The sequence below is a fragment of the Motacilla alba genome, chromosome 28, assembly GCF_015832195.1.
Source record: "Motacilla alba alba isolate MOTALB_02 chromosome 28, Motacilla_alba_V1.0_pri, whole genome shotgun sequence".
Taxonomy (NCBI): domain Eukaryota; kingdom Metazoa; phylum Chordata; class Aves; order Passeriformes; family Motacillidae; genus Motacilla; species Motacilla alba.
The window spans coordinates 4,636,775-4,653,077 of NC_052043.1; the positions used below are offsets into that span (position 1 = coordinate 4,636,775).

At 53.5% G+C, this 16,303-nt stretch overlaps 1 protein-coding gene across 4 annotated transcripts; it reads right to left on the reverse strand.

Annotated features, from left to right (window-relative positions):
• Positions 1 to 136: 136 nt before the first annotated feature.
• On the reverse strand, positions 137 to 14,482 carry MATK (megakaryocyte-associated tyrosine kinase). 4 transcript variants are annotated; one of them, XM_038164088.1, is made up of 14 exons: positions 14,387 to 14,469; positions 14,213 to 14,245; positions 4,587 to 4,643; positions 4,258 to 4,371; positions 3,989 to 4,104; positions 3,437 to 3,656; positions 2,474 to 2,567; positions 2,313 to 2,378; positions 2,061 to 2,160; positions 1,890 to 1,974; positions 1,637 to 1,710; positions 1,348 to 1,543; positions 923 to 1,009; positions 137 to 798 (listed from the first exon to the last, which is right to left on the reverse strand). In XM_038164088.1, the coding sequence occupies exons 3-14, from the start codon at positions 4,593 to 4,595 to the stop codon at positions 616 to 618; spliced, it is 1,344 nt and encodes a 447-aa protein (XP_038020016.1). In that variant the 5' UTR covers positions 4,596 to 4,643; positions 14,213 to 14,245; positions 14,387 to 14,469; the 3' UTR covers positions 137 to 615. The 4 variants fall into 4 exon arrangements, with proteins under 4 accessions (XP_038020016.1, XP_038020014.1, XP_038020015.1 ...); XM_038164086.1 differs by lacking the exon at positions 4,587 to 4,643 and having other exon boundaries at positions 14,387 to 14,482; XM_038164087.1 differs by lacking the exons at positions 14,213 to 14,245; positions 14,387 to 14,469 and adding an exon at positions 7,142 to 7,320.
• Between the last annotated feature and the right edge of the window lie 1,821 nt (positions 14,483 to 16,303).

Below are 16,303 nucleotides of genomic sequence, written 5' to 3' on the forward strand. Positions count from 1 at the left end.
GCCCTGATGGGAGAAGGGCTGGATGGCATGGGGGGTTCCAAGAGCCAGAGCTCCTGGCCCCCCCCAAAGCCTTTCACTGGGCTTTGTCAGGCTCCAGGTGAGAGACAGGCCTAATTTCACTCCAGAGGCTTAAAGATGCTGTTGAACTAATTTCTTTGGTTTAATCAAAAAGCCCAAATCCATGTGGTTTAGCTGGCTGTGCCAGCATCCCTGTGTGGGGCTGGGCACTGGGGCAGGGCTGAGTCAGGGTGGGGTCTCATCCTCCAGGGAGTGGAGATGTCCAGTCCTGTCTCCCATCACTGGGAGTTGCAGCTTGAAGGGACCCTACAAGCAGCATATTCTCCTGGCACTGAGCACAGAGGTGTGGGCTTGGCTGCCTTGAGGTCTGTGCTCCCCACTGTGGTGGGCCAGGGGAGATCAATCCCATGGCAACCTTCTCTGGGCTGTGTGGTGGGTAGAAGGCCCATGCTGGGATGGAGGGAGGCTGCTGCCCCATCTCCACAGGGAGAGAGCAGCAGCACAGGCCTTCCTGTTCCTGGCCCCTATTGCCCTGCCACTCCCAACCCTGGAGTGTCTAGGGGCTTCAGGTCCTGTGTCCTGGTAGCAGGATGGGGATTAAATGTCCCTCAGGTGCTTCAGCTCCTTCTGCAGCTTCTCTGTGAGTTTCTTGAAGGACGGGCGCTTGCCTGGCTCCAGCTCCCAGCAGCTCTTCATCAGGGCATAGACGGTGGGCGGGCAGCCCTCAGGGGGGTCCATGCGGTACCCCTGCTCCAGCAGCTCTGTCACCTCCTTCAGGGCCTGCCAGGATGGAGAAGCCAGCTGGCAACCCCCTTCCCTGCTCTGCTCAGGGAGCAGTGGGATGTCCCTGTCCCGTCAGTACCAGTGGGGTGTAACCTGTGGTGTTCCCTGGCACAGTGCTCACCAGCTTGGGGTAGGGTGCCCGTCCAAAGGAAAAGGTTTCCCACAGGAAGATCCCGTAGCTCCACACATCCGACTTGGAGGAGAATTTCTGTGGTGGCAGGAGAGGGGGAGGCTGAAGCCAGCTGAGGACTGCATTGGGTCCCCATTGCTTCCCGAGGGCAAGACAGAGGACAGTGACCGCTCCCTGCCCCCCCTCAGGTCCCCAGGGTGTGGACCCCCCCAAGTCCTATCATCCTGCCCCAATTCCCGCTGCACCTCTGCTCAGGACCGAGGCAGAATTTTGGGAGATGCAGGGCTGACTGTGCCAGAGGCCACTGTGGGGCAGGGATGGGTCAGGGGGAATGGGAACAAGCAGGGGCAACTCAAGGGCGTGAGATGCTTTGGAAGGACTCCCTGGCCAGCCCTGTCCCTCTCACTGTCCCTCACATTGTGTTTCAGGGCCTCTGGAGCCGTCCACTTCACAGGGAGCAATGTGGCATCTGCACCCTTGGGGTTGACCCGGGCCAAGCCGAAGTCGCTCACTTTGGCCACGTTCTCCTCGGAGATGAGGATGTTGCGGGCAGCCAGGTCCCGGTGCACCAACTTCTTGGACTCAAGGTAGTCCATGCCTTGAGCCACATCCCTGCCACAACCGAGTGAGACAGAGCCGTGTCACCAAGATGCACAGGGGCATGCAGGGCCCTGGATCCCAGCCCAGAGGAGGAGGGGAACTTACAGAGCGAACAGGAGGAGCTGCTGGGTCGGGACAAGCGCCCGGCCCCGCGTGCGCAGAAAGTTCACCAGGTTGCCCTGACAGAGGAGGATAAAATGAGTCAGGACCAACAGGATGGGGCTGCCAGGAGACTTTGCCTTCTGCAGGTACTGCAGTGCCTGGCATCTGTGGCGACTCGGGCCCTGGACAGGGATATTGTTCCCAAATCTAAGTGGTGATGGGTCCCACTGGCTGAGGAGTAGCCAGGTGCTCTCACCTTGCTCATGAACTCCATGACAATGTAGAGGCCATTGTGCAGGATCACTCCCAGCAAACACACCAGGTTTTTGTGCCGGACCTTCCTGGAATGGAGAGGATCTGAGTCAAGGAGGTGCCTGCTCATCCTGGCCACAGGCAGGGCTGGGCCACGCCTGCACGGAGCACTCACGTCATGGCAGCTGTTTCAGCGAGGAAGGCCTGGGCAGTCACATCGCACTTGATGTTCTTCACAGCCACTCTCTGCCCCAAGTACTCGCCCTGCAGGACATCTGGGAGAGCATGGAGGAGTCAGGCTGAGCCCCACACCCGCCTCCTGCACTCCAGGCTGAGCTCCCCATGCCATAAGATGGGGAGGGGCATCAGGCAGTGCCATCTGGGGACGCTGCACCTGGGGAACCTCCAGCCCCGTCCTCTCACCTACCTCCGAACTCGCCTTGCCCAATGCGGTCTCCAAGTGTGAGGTGCTTCAGGTTCAGCAACCAGCCAGCTGGGCATGGGCACAAGGGCAGGTTAGCAGGGGCCAAGGACAGTGGAGTCTTGTCCCTAAAATAAAGACCACAGTTCCCTCCCACCATTCCCTACCTTTGGCCAACTCCTCCTCAGCTGACTTCATCCCAGATTTTGGTTTGGGCTTCACCAGCTTGGTGCAGATGGCTCCCTGCTCCTTCATGTAATGCTGCCAAGGGATGAACAGGTGGAGATGATGCCAGCTCTTACCCTCAGGGTCGGGGTGTCCAGGGAACAGCTTTGGGATGCTCCATGAGACCACACCATCGCCACCCTCAAGGACAGCCCGTGTGTCAGCCTTGCTCCCCTCCGGGCACAGCCAGAGGAACACCACGATGGACCCCAGGGGATATGGGGTGCTGCTGGTGTGGTTGAACCCCTGGCAGGTGCTGCAGCAGCTGAGGGCAGTTGGCAGAGGCAATGGGAGAGGAAGCAGCCAGACAGGATGGAATGGGATGGGATGGGACAGGGCAACCTTCGGAGGTTTAAAGTGGGGCCAGAGCAGCTGAGAAGGGAAAGGAGCAACCCAAAAGTTGTGTCTAAAAGGAAAATATGAGAGTGCAACTCCCTGGAGAGGAGACAGGGTGAGGGAAGGACCACCAGGAAAAACTCACTGGAGGGGTGAGAGCTCACACAACAGCCTGGGAGCCCTGTGGGGTCAGCAGGTGAGAGGGGGCTTTGAGTGGAAGGAGACAGCAAAATGCCTCGAAGTCCACGGGAGGCAGAGGCCACCAGGGTCTTCCTGCTACATGAAGCACTGAATAAGCAGGGGTAGGGGTAAAATGTGGCCCTTGGCCAGGGACTGTGACTGCAGCTGGCACAGCTGGTTTGCAGAGACATCCTTGGGATATCCCAGATCTGCCCACTGCACCCCAAACTGAATGGGAACCACGAGCCTTTGAAGGGGATAGAGAATTACACCAGGTAAAACACCAGTGAAAACCACACAGAACAGGACAAGGACCTGCCTCCGTGTGAGCCCACGAGGTCCTCGCCCTGCTCTGGCACTGGTAGAGCCCTCTGCCTGGGGGGTCTCACCTCAATCATGTCAATGAGGTTGGAGAAGTACTGCTGGCTGTCGATGCTGAGTGTGTTCTCCTCGTGCACCACGCGGTAGTGGATCACCTCCTTGCCAAAGCTCACGCACAGCACGTAGTCACCGGGATGCCGGACGGACTCACGCACCAGGAACAGCCCATCCTCGGGGGGCTGCAGCTCCTGCACCGCCTCCGTCCCTGAGATCTTCCCGTGGAACCAGCTGAGGAGAGGGGCATTGGAGAGGGGGCTGAGCCAGGGGCAGCAGCAAGATGGGGAAAGCAGAGCCTCTGCCAAAGCTACACAGACCCTAGAGCATGAAACCCCTCTCCACGGGGTCCAGCCAAGCTGGCTTGGCACAACTAGGGTTCTTCAAAGTCAGGTTCTGGCCCCAGCAAATCCCTCCATCGCCAGGGCATGGCTACAGGATGCTCTGTCCCCAGCTGTACCCCCAAAACATGGATGGGGGGGAACACACTTGACTCATCTGCTGTTGCAGCTCGCAGGGGGTCAGTTGGGCCCCCCGGGCCCCCCAGTCACCCCAGCTGTACTCACGGCATCAGGCTGAGTTTGGGGTCGGCGCGGATGGCCCCGCGCTCCCGCAGCGCACTGGCTGCCAGCAGCCCCTCCTGCCCTGTCTCGTTGTGCCTGGCGCGGTACCAGCCTTTGCCCTGGGGACGAGAGGATCTCAGAGCAAGGGAAGGAAGGGCAGATCCCTCTGGGAAGGGAGGGACTGGCTCTGACAGCTGAGCTGACGGCACTGGAGTCGCACTCCAGCCATGCCCTCTCAGCGCAGCGTGTCCCTGAGCAGCCACAGGTCTCACCTCCACAGCCTCGATGATGGTGACCATGTCCCCCTTGCGGAAGGCCAGCTCCCGGGGCTTGGGCTTGCTGTGGTCATGCTTGGTGACACACTGCGTCCCGGGGGGCCAGTGCTTCTGCAAGGAGAAACAGTGTTAGTAGGCACAGCGAGAGCTGGACCCCTTTGCTCCCACCAGCACCAGGCACAGCCCCAAGGACCATCTGAAACCCTGGCTGGGGACCAGGGGCACTGGGCATGAGCCCTCCTCCACCCCACTTCAGTCCTGGGGGCACACCGGCATCCCCCCGGTGTCAGCTGGCATTGCTGGTGTCCCTGTGCTGCCCCGCTCACCCCAGACATGGCCAACCGTCAGCGCATCAGGGGCTCCCTGTCCTCTCCTGCTGCCACCTGCAGAAGAAACCAAAGGGGCTGTGGAGGGACAGGGCTGACCTGGCTTGTCCCAGGTCACGGCTGCTGTCCCACAGACTCCCCTGGCAGCTCCTGTCCCTCACACAGCCTCGCACCGCGGGATGGAGGAAAAGGCTGCAAACTCTGCCTGCGTCAGCTGTGTCCTGGGGACACTCCTGTCCCACACATAGATGGGAGCAGGACCAGCACTCCTGCTCTCTGCCACCAAGGAGGGGCCCCAGGTCTCAGCAGCTCTGCTGGCATAGCAGGAGCCCAGCACCCCAGCTGTGTGGGAGTAATGTGGTTTTACCAGGAACTTGCTTTTTCACCTCCTCTTTCAGGAGCTCCGAGTCACCAGAGGCAGCAGCCATGGCCCTGCTGACGTGGAAAGCAGCAGGGCTGGTGCGGGGGCTGCCTGGCACTGGGGACACAGGCAGGGCTGGGCTGAGGTGGGACTGTCACATGCACTGGCTGTGGGATGATTGCAAAATGTCCCTGTGCTGCCCCTGACACCAGCTGGTCATGCTCGGGTGCATATGACAGCTTTGCAATTTGAAATTCTGGGTCTTTTCCTCCTTCATCCCCACTGTCACCTCCTTGGGAGGATCATAGAACCAGGGAATGGTATGGTTTGGAAGGGACCTAAAAATCCATCTAATTCAACTCCCTCCCATGGGCAGGGACACCTTCCACTGTCCCAGGCTGCTCCAAGCCCTGTCCAGCCTGGCCTTGGGCACTGCCAGGGATCCAGGGGCAGCCCCAGCTGCTCTGGGCACCCTGTGCCAGGGCCTGCCCACCCTGCCAGGGAACAATTCCTGCCCAAGATCCCATCCAGCCCTGCCCTCTGGCAGTGGGAGCCATTCCCTGGGTGCTGTCCCTGCAGGCCTTGTCCCCAGTCCCTCTGCAGCTCTCCTGGAGCCCCTTCAGGCCCTGCCAGGGGCTCTGAGCTCTGCCTGGAGCCTTCTCCTCTGCAGGTGAGCAGCCCCAGCTCTGCCAGCCTGGCTCCAGAGCAGAGGGGCTCCAGCCCTTGCAGCATCTCCGGGGCCTCCTCCGGCCTGGCTCCAGCAGCTCCACGTCCTCCTGATGATGGGGGGTCTCAGAGCTGGAGGCAGCTCTGCAGGTGGGGTCTAATCAGAGCACAGGAGAAGGGCAGAATCCCACAGGGCAGAATCCCACCCTCCCCTGCTGCCCACACTGTGGGATGAGCTCCTTGGAGCAGAGATGACTTTGCTCCTTTGGAAGGTGAGTCACAATCACTGCTCTGCATCACTGCTGTAAACTCCTCTCTGTGGCAGTGTGGATCTAAGGACTGTCTGATCCTGCCAGCCCATATCCACAACAATAAAACAGGGACAATTGCAGCTGCTACAAGGTTAGTATTGGAAGGCAGCAGTTTTGTCTCTAGCAAAAGCCATCCCCTCGCCTTGCAGCCCATCCATGGCACACGTGTTGTCTTGGTGAAGTTGGGGCTGCACAGGCAGCCACTGTGTGCTGCTCCCACCTGGCACAGCCAGAGGCTGCTGTGACTGGCTGCAGCTCAGATCACTTCCAGGACGGTGAGGACCTCATGAACACAGAGCTTCAGAACAGCATCTGCTGCATACCCCTGCCAAGGTACATCCTGTCCAAGGAGGGCTGATGGCAGCTCTGACAACTGTCCTTCATTTTCTGCTACTGAAGGACAGAAACTTCAGGTGAAAAGCAGCAACTGTTTGGTCAGTCCTGCCCCTGTGTGCAGATGGCAGTTGGTGCTGGGAAGGGACAGATCCTCCACTCAAGTACCAAAGGGAAGAGCTTCTCCTGTGCCCAGTTGGCCCTGGGGCTCAGGATGATGGACACTCATCCCCACATGGACACCTGCTGCCAGCAGAGCCTGGACACCAGCCAGTGCCTCACCCAGGCACCAGCAGGGACAGCAGTGAATCACCTCCCTCCTGGTGACACTCACATGCCTTGTCCTAAAGCAGCTCTTTGTTCCTGGTGGTGTTTGATCCATGAGATTCCAATCACTGGAATTAATGTTCCCACAAGCAAAGTGTGCAGGCAGAAAGCCTGACAGTAGATATTTGCCCCCTTCTTTGCTTTGGAGCCGTTCTGTACTTTTATGAATTGGTAAACCTGAGTAATTGCAATGAGGTTGAGAAGCACAGAAACATAGTGGGGGTTGGCAAAGCTGTCATAACCCTGGACTCCAGAGCTCAAGCTTATTCCCAGTGCACAGAGTCACCCCAGCGAGGAGGTGCCCCACCTGACGGCACTGTGACAGGAGGGGACCCGGCTGCGATGGAGCCGCGCTGGGCTCTCCCCTCCGGAGCACACATCCCACACCCGGCGGCACTGGGTGCCATTCGGACAGAGGCCAGCTACAGCTCCCCTGCTGGAAAACGGGGGACACCCGGGCATTCCCCCGCTGCCCACCATGCTCAGCACCGTGCCCATCCCGAGGACAGCAGGACGGACGCCTCGTCTGCCCTCAGCGCCCTCGACTCGGCTCTTACCTCTCAGCGGCGCCCATGCGGGGCCGGGGGCAGCAATGTCAGGGAAGCTCTCAGCTGAGCCTGGACTTGGATCCCTGAACTCCTGGAGGATCTCTGTCCTACACAGAGCCGAGCACTACGTTCAAGAGCAGCTCCCAGGCAGAGCCGGGGCCCGATTTCCTGATTTCTCTGCTGCTGAGGCTGTGATGCAGCGCCCGGGCGGTCCCTGCGCTGGCGCCGCCTGCGCCCTCAAACCTCCATCAGAAATGACTCATTATTTGACAACCCTTGGAGCAACTTCTGCCCTTTGAGGGCACAGTTACACACCCTCCCTAGCAGGGAACTGGAGCTCACCAGATCCTGTCCCCTGTGGCTCTGTGGGGGAATCAGTATCTCCCTGCAAACAGGGACAGCTGCTGTCACCACTGCTGGCCTGGCCAGAGCAGTGACAATGGACTGGGTGCCTCTGGTGGCAATAGCTCTCCAGGGGGACTGAGTCCTAGGGCAGGAGGAGCTGGCACCAGGGATCCCCAAGTGTAATCTTGTCTTAACATTGACTCTGTGAGCCTCCGAGCAGGTTGATCCAGGAGCATTGCCACTCTTCACTGTTCCTCTGGGGGTGACAATCCAGAGGCACCACGGGTTGGGACAGGCAATGACACAGAAACCTTTAAGTGACTACTGCTGTCAAAGAGAAGCAGCTTATCTGTACCCTGCAGCATCCACACGAGTGGGGAGGGAATAGCCACCTCTGCAGTCCATCATCCCAGCCACAAAACCGGACACCAGTTCTGCACTAATGTTCAGCATTTCAAATATTCTGAGCAAAATGGTGAAAAAGAAGAAAATGCAGTTGTAGGCAAACACCAGATTCATTCAGGGGTCTTGGGATCTTTTTGGGTGTACTTAAAAAAAAAACGTAATAAAATGGTGTTTAAGCCCACAGAAAACATTGGCAATTCAAGGGCAAAAGCAGTGAGGAAGAAAACTAATCCAAACTAGCAGATACTTTCAGGTCCTGGTTCTATTTTTCCATACACAAACAACTTCCCCCAGCCATTCAAGCCAGATTGTTCATAGGATTCTCGAGGCGGGTTTCCCCAGGAGCACTCATTGCATTATTCCCTGTATTTGTAGGGATGGATCCTTAGAAACCTGGTCTGTTCAGGATGGAGAATAAACACATGAGTTCATCCTTACAGCTCTGCGCTGCGTTCCCAGGATCTGCACCAGGCTCCCTGTGACAAACAGAAATGTTTTGTGGCTTTGGGTTTTGCCACATCCGGCCGTTGTTACAGACACGACCACGGCCGAAGAGCTCAGCGTCACGCACGGGGAGCCACTCCCTCAGATGCAATAAATGGGCCTTTTCCATCCTGCTGCACAGCCAGCAGAGATTCCCACGTGCTTCTGCTTGAGCTGGTGTCCCCTTTCCATCGTGGGACATGCCATCCAGCCAGAGCCTGAGCCTTTAACTCACGGAACTTCAGCGCTGCCTTCTCCCTTCTCCGGTGCAGCGAAGGCAATGCCCAGCTCGGTGGGTGCAGCTGAACCCGTGTCCCTGGGTGTCTCCCAAAGCTACAGAGCCAAAACATCAGGACTGTGTGGCCCTTCCCAAGTCACTGAGTAAATGGGAATAGGATGGGAACGTATGTCTCACACTCTAGGCTGAGGCTTTGCCTATTTGCCAGTTTTCCTGCTGACATCCTGCATTTGGGCCAGGGGGAGCGAGGCTCAACTTCCTACAGAGCAAATTACTGAGCAGTGCCATTCCTGGCAAAATCCAAGTTATCCAAAGGAGCAGAGTTTGGAGGTGGAGAGATGGGCAACAATATTCATCAGGCACAGCACACATTTTTTACAAAAAACCCATCTTCTGTCATCTCAGCAGGATCTGGGCATTAGCAATTCCAAACCCACGGGCTCTCTTTTGGCAACACAACCCCTTTCAGACCTCTAGGACAATACCATTGGATTCACCAGAAAAGTACCTTCCAGCCTGAGGAGTCTGCCCTGCATTTCAAACCTTCAAAAGGGGAACCAGAAAATGGAAATAAGTCATAAAAGCAGACATGTCTGACAGCCAGTCTCCAGCATTTAAAGGGAACATCATTGAGTTAAAACATGCTTTATCACAGCAAAGATTTGTATTTCCACCCAGAAATACAGAATCACAGAATCGCAGAATGATTGGTGTTGGAAGAGACCTTGAATAACATCCCTGCCATGGGCAGGAACACCTTCCACTATCCAAAGGAGCTCCAAGCCCTGTCCAGCCTGGCCTTGGGCACTGCCAGGGATCCAGGGGCAGCCCCAGCTGCTCTGGGCACCCTGTGCCAGGGCCTGCCCACCCTGCCAGGGAACAATTCCTGCCCAAGATCCCATCCAGCCCTGCCCTCTGGCACTGGGAGCCATTCCCTGGGTGCTGTCCCTGCAGGCCTTGTCCCCAGTCCCTCTGCAGCTCTCCTGGAGCCCCTTCAGGCCCTGCCAGGGGCTCTGAGCTCTCCCTGGAGCCTTCTCCTCTGCAGGTGAGCAGCCCCAGCTCTGCCAGCCTGGCTCCAGAGCAGAGGGGCTCCAGCCCTGGCAGCATCTCCGGGGCCTCCTCTGGCCTGGCTCCAGCAGCTCCACGTCCTCCTGCTGTTGGAGGCACAGAGCTGGGGGCAGCTCTGCAGGTAATTGTTGGCTCATTTGCAGAGAGGATCATTTGAAAGGCTCTTTTACCCTGAATAAGCTTTAGGTGATGCCTTAAGCTCACCCTTCTGTGAGGGGCTGTGTCCAGCACTGGTTCAGGCACTCTTGCACAGCTGCATCTTTCTCTCTGCACCACCAGGAGCCAGACTGCTGCCTCCAGGAGCGATTCCCTTTGTCCTCAGCAGCCCCATGGAACAGTGCTGACAGAGTATTTTCTTTAAACCTGTGCAGAGGAAATAACAATGCCCAAATCTCTGCCCCAGCAAGAAAGCAGAGCCTGTGCATGCTCAAGGGACAAGTGGAAGATGCTCAGCTGCAGCTGAACATGCAAGTTGGTGACTCCCAGCCCTGATGTCAGGGCAGCTGTTTTATGGGGACACACCAAGGCCTGGCTGCAGTGTCCATGCTGGTGGGTTGTGTGCAGCACTCAGAGGCTTCTCCCACATCTGGTTGGTTTCTCAGCCATCTGTGCCACTTGCCCTGAGTGGGAACTGCTCCATCAGTTAAAATCTTCAGTATCTGGTATCATAACTTGGCTCCCATTACTAGCAGCACTTGTGGCAGTATCCATTGGCTTTACTTCCTGATTTCTAATGAGGAAATATTTTTGCAGAAGATTAACCTTTTCATCCTCTTTTGATCTGACTTAGGTCAGGATAAAAAGTGCTCAGGACATTTTAACACTTCCTAGTCTGTCTGGTTTACCACTAACAGAGGTAGTAACTGGAAGAGGTAGTAACAGTTCTCTGGTAGAGAACTGGATGGCAAAACAAAGATCACAATCAAGGCATGAGGTTATGGCAGCACTGAGTGTAGAAGGGGACAGCCCCAGCTCCAGCAGAGCTCAGGACATGCTGCACTGGGTTAGTTCGTACAGTGGTCATGTAGTGATGGGACAAAGGGGAAAGGCTTTAAACTGAACGAGGGTGGGTTTTGATGGGATATTAGGAAGAAATATTTTTGGTTATGAAGGTGTTGAGGCCCTAGCACAGGGTGCCCAGAGTGGCTGTGGCTGCCCCTGGATCCCAAGGCCAGGTTGGATGGGGCTTGGAGCACTCTGTGACACTGGAAGAGTCCCTGTCCAGGGGGTGGAACTGGATGAGCCTTAAGGTCCCTTCCAGCCCAGCCATTCTGGGATTCTGATTCTACAAAACAATGCATCTATGTAAACATCTACATGCTGAAATACATCCCTCTCCAATGCATTTTTGTATGGCCTATGACCTTTATCCCAGAATATCTAAACAGAACCTTCCTTACACTCCCAGAAATGTACTTTAAGAAAAAACAGCCTCATTTCACAATAAACAATGCAGAAACAATGTTTTTCAGTAAGTTCTAAAAAGCCATTCAAAATACTCCAAAAAGCCTGAAAGAAAGTGAAGAGTGATTTGAAGCAGAACGTTAAATGAAGAATCACAGTATTCCATAATGGTTTTGGTTGGGAGGGACCCTTAAAGATGATCCAGTCCCACCCCCTGCCATGGCAGGGACACCTTCCACTGTCCCAGGTTGCTCCAAGCCCTGTCCATCCTGGCCTTGGACACTTCCAGAGATCCAGGGGCAGCCCCAGCTGCTCTGGGAAACCTGGGAGCCAAGAATTCCTTCCCATCCAGCCCTGCCCTCTGGCACTGGGAGCCATGCCCTGTGTGCTGTCCCTGCAGGCCTTGTCCCCAGTCCCTCTGCAGCTCTCCTGGAGCCCCTTCAGGCCCTGCCAGGGGCTCTGAGCTCTCCCTGGAGCCTTCCCTTCCCCAGGCTGAACACCCCCAGCTCTCCCAGCCTTCAACAAATACATGAAGCTGAAGCCTGTGGCAATTCTCCCTCTGTCTGCTGGTGTCACACCCAACAACCCAAGTGTCCAGCTCTGGTTCTCTCCATTGCACTCCTTTTCCAGGTACCACTGTGACAGCACCAAAGCTGTGTTACAGCTTGGTCAGCTTTGTTCCAAACCGCTGAGAAGGAAGTGTCTCCATGTCTGCACCTCGCTGTATAATCAGCTCCCAAACAGCCCCTGGAGCCCAGGAGCCCTGCTCCAAAGGGTGGGGGGAAAACCCCAAACCCACACAGCAAAATCTGGCAGCTTCAGGCACTTCAGGCCAGAGGGCAGAATTCTAAAGTGACAAAATGTTTAAAGGATACACATGATACCAGAGTGTGTGTGGGATTTCTTTCTTTTTTTTTTTTTCTTTATTATATCTCTCTATATGTTTTGCTGTGGGAAGAGTTTCTTCTAGAGCAAGGAGTGGGAGGGAAGGAAACATAACAGAAGGAAAGGAACTGTTGCTACAGGCAACCCAACTCTTACACAACGCTGCAATTTCTGTAATGGTTATGGAATCACAGAATCATTAAGGTGGGAATCAATCCAGGATCATCAAGTCCAACCATCAGCCCAGCACCACTCCAGGTTCACCACTATCCCATGGCCCCAAGCGTCCCAGCCACACTTCCAGGCATGGTGACTCCACCACTGCCCGGGGCAGCCTGTGCCAGTGCCTGACCGCATTTCCATGAAGTTTTCCCCAATATCCAACCCAGACCTCCCCTGCTGCAGTTTGAGGCTGTTTCCTCTTGTCCTGTCATTTGTTACCTGGCAAAGAGGCTGGCCCCCCCTGGTTCCACTGTCCCATCAGGGGTTGTACAATTTTGGAGGATTATAGTACAACAAAACTACCTGCAATGGACTATTTAAAATGCAAGACATCGGACTAATCCAGGACTTATTACAGGTAAAAATTGCAATCGTATGAGCATTATTTCATACATGCAGAATGATTACTATGCAGCATTTCTTGTTTGTAATGTTCTCCACCTCCTTCACCCTCTGCTCTTCTACCTGTCTCTCTTCTTTTTACTGTGTGCATCAAATGTATTCTTTTAAGACTTCAGGTGCCCTGATTATGGGTTTTTTCCCCTCAAAACCATCAGTTTTAAACCATGCCAGGAGAAGAAGGAGATAAAATGGTAACAAACCAACTGAAATGAAGGCAGCTATATGGAGGAAATACACAGAAGTCTGCAGTTCTTCCCACACACCGTGGAAGATGGAATTCTAAGTTATTTAGAAGTTCATCACCATCGCTACACCACACACAGAAAATATGCTTGTATTGCAAAACCTCACCTAAAGCTACAGTAGCCAGTGCCTTTGAAAATACAAAACCAAGAATCTGGTGTCCAAGCTGAAGCCTTCTTCATCAACCTTCTGCCCTGAGTCACAGAGGTTTCAGGCAAGACTGCCTACTGCAATTTTAATTTTATCTCAAACTGGGTTCCCTTTCATCATATTTAACATGAGAAACTGTAGGATTTTAATATTTGCTTATTTGATATTGATCAAGAAAGTCAATGCTCTCATTGTACAGTCAAGAAAATTGCAACTGTTAATGAAAAAAAAGTAATTACATGTAAATGACCTTTTCTGCTGCATATCAAACCAAGAACAAGTGAGCAAACAGGATGGGAGAGGGCTTGAGTCATACACTGTACAGTTTTATGTGCTACAATAAATTCTTTGGTTTTCCGCATAGGCAATAAAAAATGGGACAGAGGAGTCAATGGCACATAGAATCCCTGAGCACACGCAGCACTTCACTTATGGACAGGAGGACTCTCCTTTGATGGGACATCCCAACCTCTCCCTGTCAGTGTGGAGAATCAAATGAACCAGGACCCTCCTGCCAGGGCTTGCCATGGAGCTCAGGGAAAGGTTCTTCCCCCCGAGGCTGCTGGGCACTGCCCAGGCTCCCCAGGGAATGCTCCCGGCCCCAAGGCTGCCAGAGCTCCAGGAGCGTTTGGACAGCGCTGCCAGGGGGGCTCAGGGTGGGGGTGTTGGGGTGCCTGTGCAGGGACAGGGGCTGGGATCAATGATCCCTGGGGGATCCAGCTCAGGATTTTCTATGGTTCTGTTTTCCTCTCACTTTGATGAATCCCTTCACTTAAATCTGAGAAACATCAACACAATCTCTGGTGTTACTAATGATAGAAGTATAATAATAAATGAAATGTACTCCACATCTCTCTGTAGTTTAAAAGTGTTAATTGCAGTGAGAATCTTCAGTATCCCACTGTCAGGGACATTCAGCAAACTGGTATTAACTGCACTTCTCTACCTGTGCACCATTTCATTACAGAGTCACTAAATCCCAGAATGGTTTGGGTTGGGGGGGACCTAAAAATCCATCAAATTCAACTCCCTCCCATGGGCAGGGACACCTTCCACTGTCCCAGGCTGCTCCAAGCCCTGTCCAACCTGGCCTTGGGCACTGCCAGGGATCCAGGGGCAGCCCCAGCTGCTCTGGGCACCCTGTGCCAGGGCCTGCCCACCCTCACAGAGAAGAATTTCTTCTTCTACAGTAAAGAGTTCCTGGCAGCTTACAGTCTCTAAAGTATCCAACTTACCTTCCTAACAGGGAGTTTGCAGTCCAGATTCATCTGTCAATGCAAGAGATGAGAAAGGAAACCCATCACAAAAGTTAATATATTGCAGTCAGGTTTTTAACAGCAAACATCAGCAGGCAAAGAATTAAAAACATGATTAAAAATTATTTAAATAATTCTGAAATCTTGCTTTACCTGAAGTAAGAAAATGTGAGAGGCTGATCAACTGAGCTTTAGATTCTCTGGAATGAGCCCACAGTTACAGCATCTGAGACTTCCCTTAAAAGCTTTTCTATAAATAACAACTGTGAGTGTTCCGAAAAGCAACATGAGCTTTGTAGAAGTCAAGTGGGAGTGCCTGGGGCTGGAAATACAGTTCTGAAAAATCCATAGAATCACAGAATCCAAGAATGGTCTGGGTTGGAAGGGATCTTAAAGCTCATCTTATTCCATACCCCTGGGCAGGGACACCTTCCACCAGACCAGGCTGCTCCAAGCCCTGTCCAGCCTGGCCTTGGGCACTGCCAGGGATCCAGGGGCAGCCCCAGCTGCTCTGGGCACCCTGTGCCAGGGCCTGCCCACCCTGCCAGGGAACAATTCCTGCCCAAGATCCCATCCAGCCCTGCCCTCTGGCACTGGGAGCCATTCCCCTTGGCCTGTCCCTCTCCAGCTCTTGTCTAAACTTCCCCTCCAGCTCTCCTGGAGCCCCTTTAGGCACTGGAAGGGACTCTGAGGTCTCCCTGAATCCTTTTAAATCCATGTTTAAGAAAAGTTCCATTGTCTCTGGAGAGGAATAAAGTGACACTTTAGAAATAAAAAAACCCAGAAAAACATGCTTCCCCCTTTAACCAAACCTTGCTACTTCTGTGGACATTTGCCTATTCTTGGGGCTCTGCCTTGGGGTTTGCAGCATTTTGAAATTCATTACTGGACTGCTTTGTCACAGGTCATCAAACCACCAGGAATGTATCCACTTGTGTGGGAATTTTGATTACATAAATAGCCAAGTAAGAAATTTTATTTGCTCTTTTATCACCAAAATGCACACTCCCCCAACAAATAAACTCTTCCACCTGACCTTGGTGGCAGAGCTTCCTTGGGATGAACGTCAGGAGAACGAAGAGCTGGTTTCAGAGCTCTTTTCTAAAAATGGTAATGTTCTCAGACAACTGAGTACATGCAGGATTTTACAGCTGCCTGGTAATATTCTTAACTGCAGTAATCATACAAGAAATTCTACCTCAAATGCACAGCAAGAGCTGAATATATCACCTCTGTCACTGAGATGGAGTTTTTGGGGGTCGCCATAGATATTTCTGTTCTTTCCTGGCATTTTCCCATCACTCACCTGCTACAGTTTGATGGCTGAGTGCAAGAGGAGAAGTTTTTTCCCAACCTCCTGTCACATCTTTTATCTGAGTGTAGGATTCTGGCATTGCTGTCTGAATACTAAACACAAACCCATGGCAGCTGCACTCAGAGCTTACAGGGAAGTTGGATATTTTAACCTTCACCATTTCCAATCTGAGACACAAAGCACATCCCTCAGGATAACTAACCATGACAGTGACAGCAGGAATTTCTCACCAGGATGTATTTTCTCTAGGTGTACATACTTATTCCTTAATAAAATGTTGCCACCCTATTGAGTAACGGTGACTTTAAAAGCTCCCAGCCACCTTACACAGCAATTCAAAACAGGAAGGAAATGCAACATCCATTGAATCTGCAAAGGGCTCTAGAAAGAGCCAGCTGAAAATCCCACAGAGAAATTTAACTGGAGCACAATTCAGTCACGTACATTGACAGGGTTTGTCACCACGATGGAAATGTCTTAATTTTAAAGATTATGGGAAGCAGCAATCATTTAACAAAGCATTTCTTACAGCAGATTTTTTTGGCTTCATTGTGCACTCAGGTATGTTCTCTTGAAGATTATCACCCCTTCCTGGTGCCAGTCAATCACCTACCTGTGTCACACGAGCATTTTCCAGGCATAAATAAGACTTACATTTGGGGGTTTTTTTTGTTTCATCTGGCCCTGCTTATAGTAAGAATGGGAAGACCAAAACCTGATCTCACTGGAAATTAAGATTTAATTTAGATTTTGAA

What these genes read in the sequence shown, in the direction of transcription:
- MATK (XM_038164086.1), bottom strand. Translation starts at nt 14,245, where the DNA reads ATGAATCTGGACTGCAAACTCCCTGTTAGGAAG. An exon ending in CCATCATCGAGGCTGTGGAG is followed by an intron (nt 4,105 to 4,257) that starts GTGAGACCTGTG and finishes TCTCGTCCCCAG; the next exon opens with GGCAAAGGCTGGTACCGCGC. An exon ending in CCCAAACTCAGCCTGATGCC is followed by an intron (nt 3,657 to 3,988) that starts GTGAGTACAGCT and finishes CCCTCTCCTCAG; the next exon opens with CTGGTTCCACGGGAAGATCT.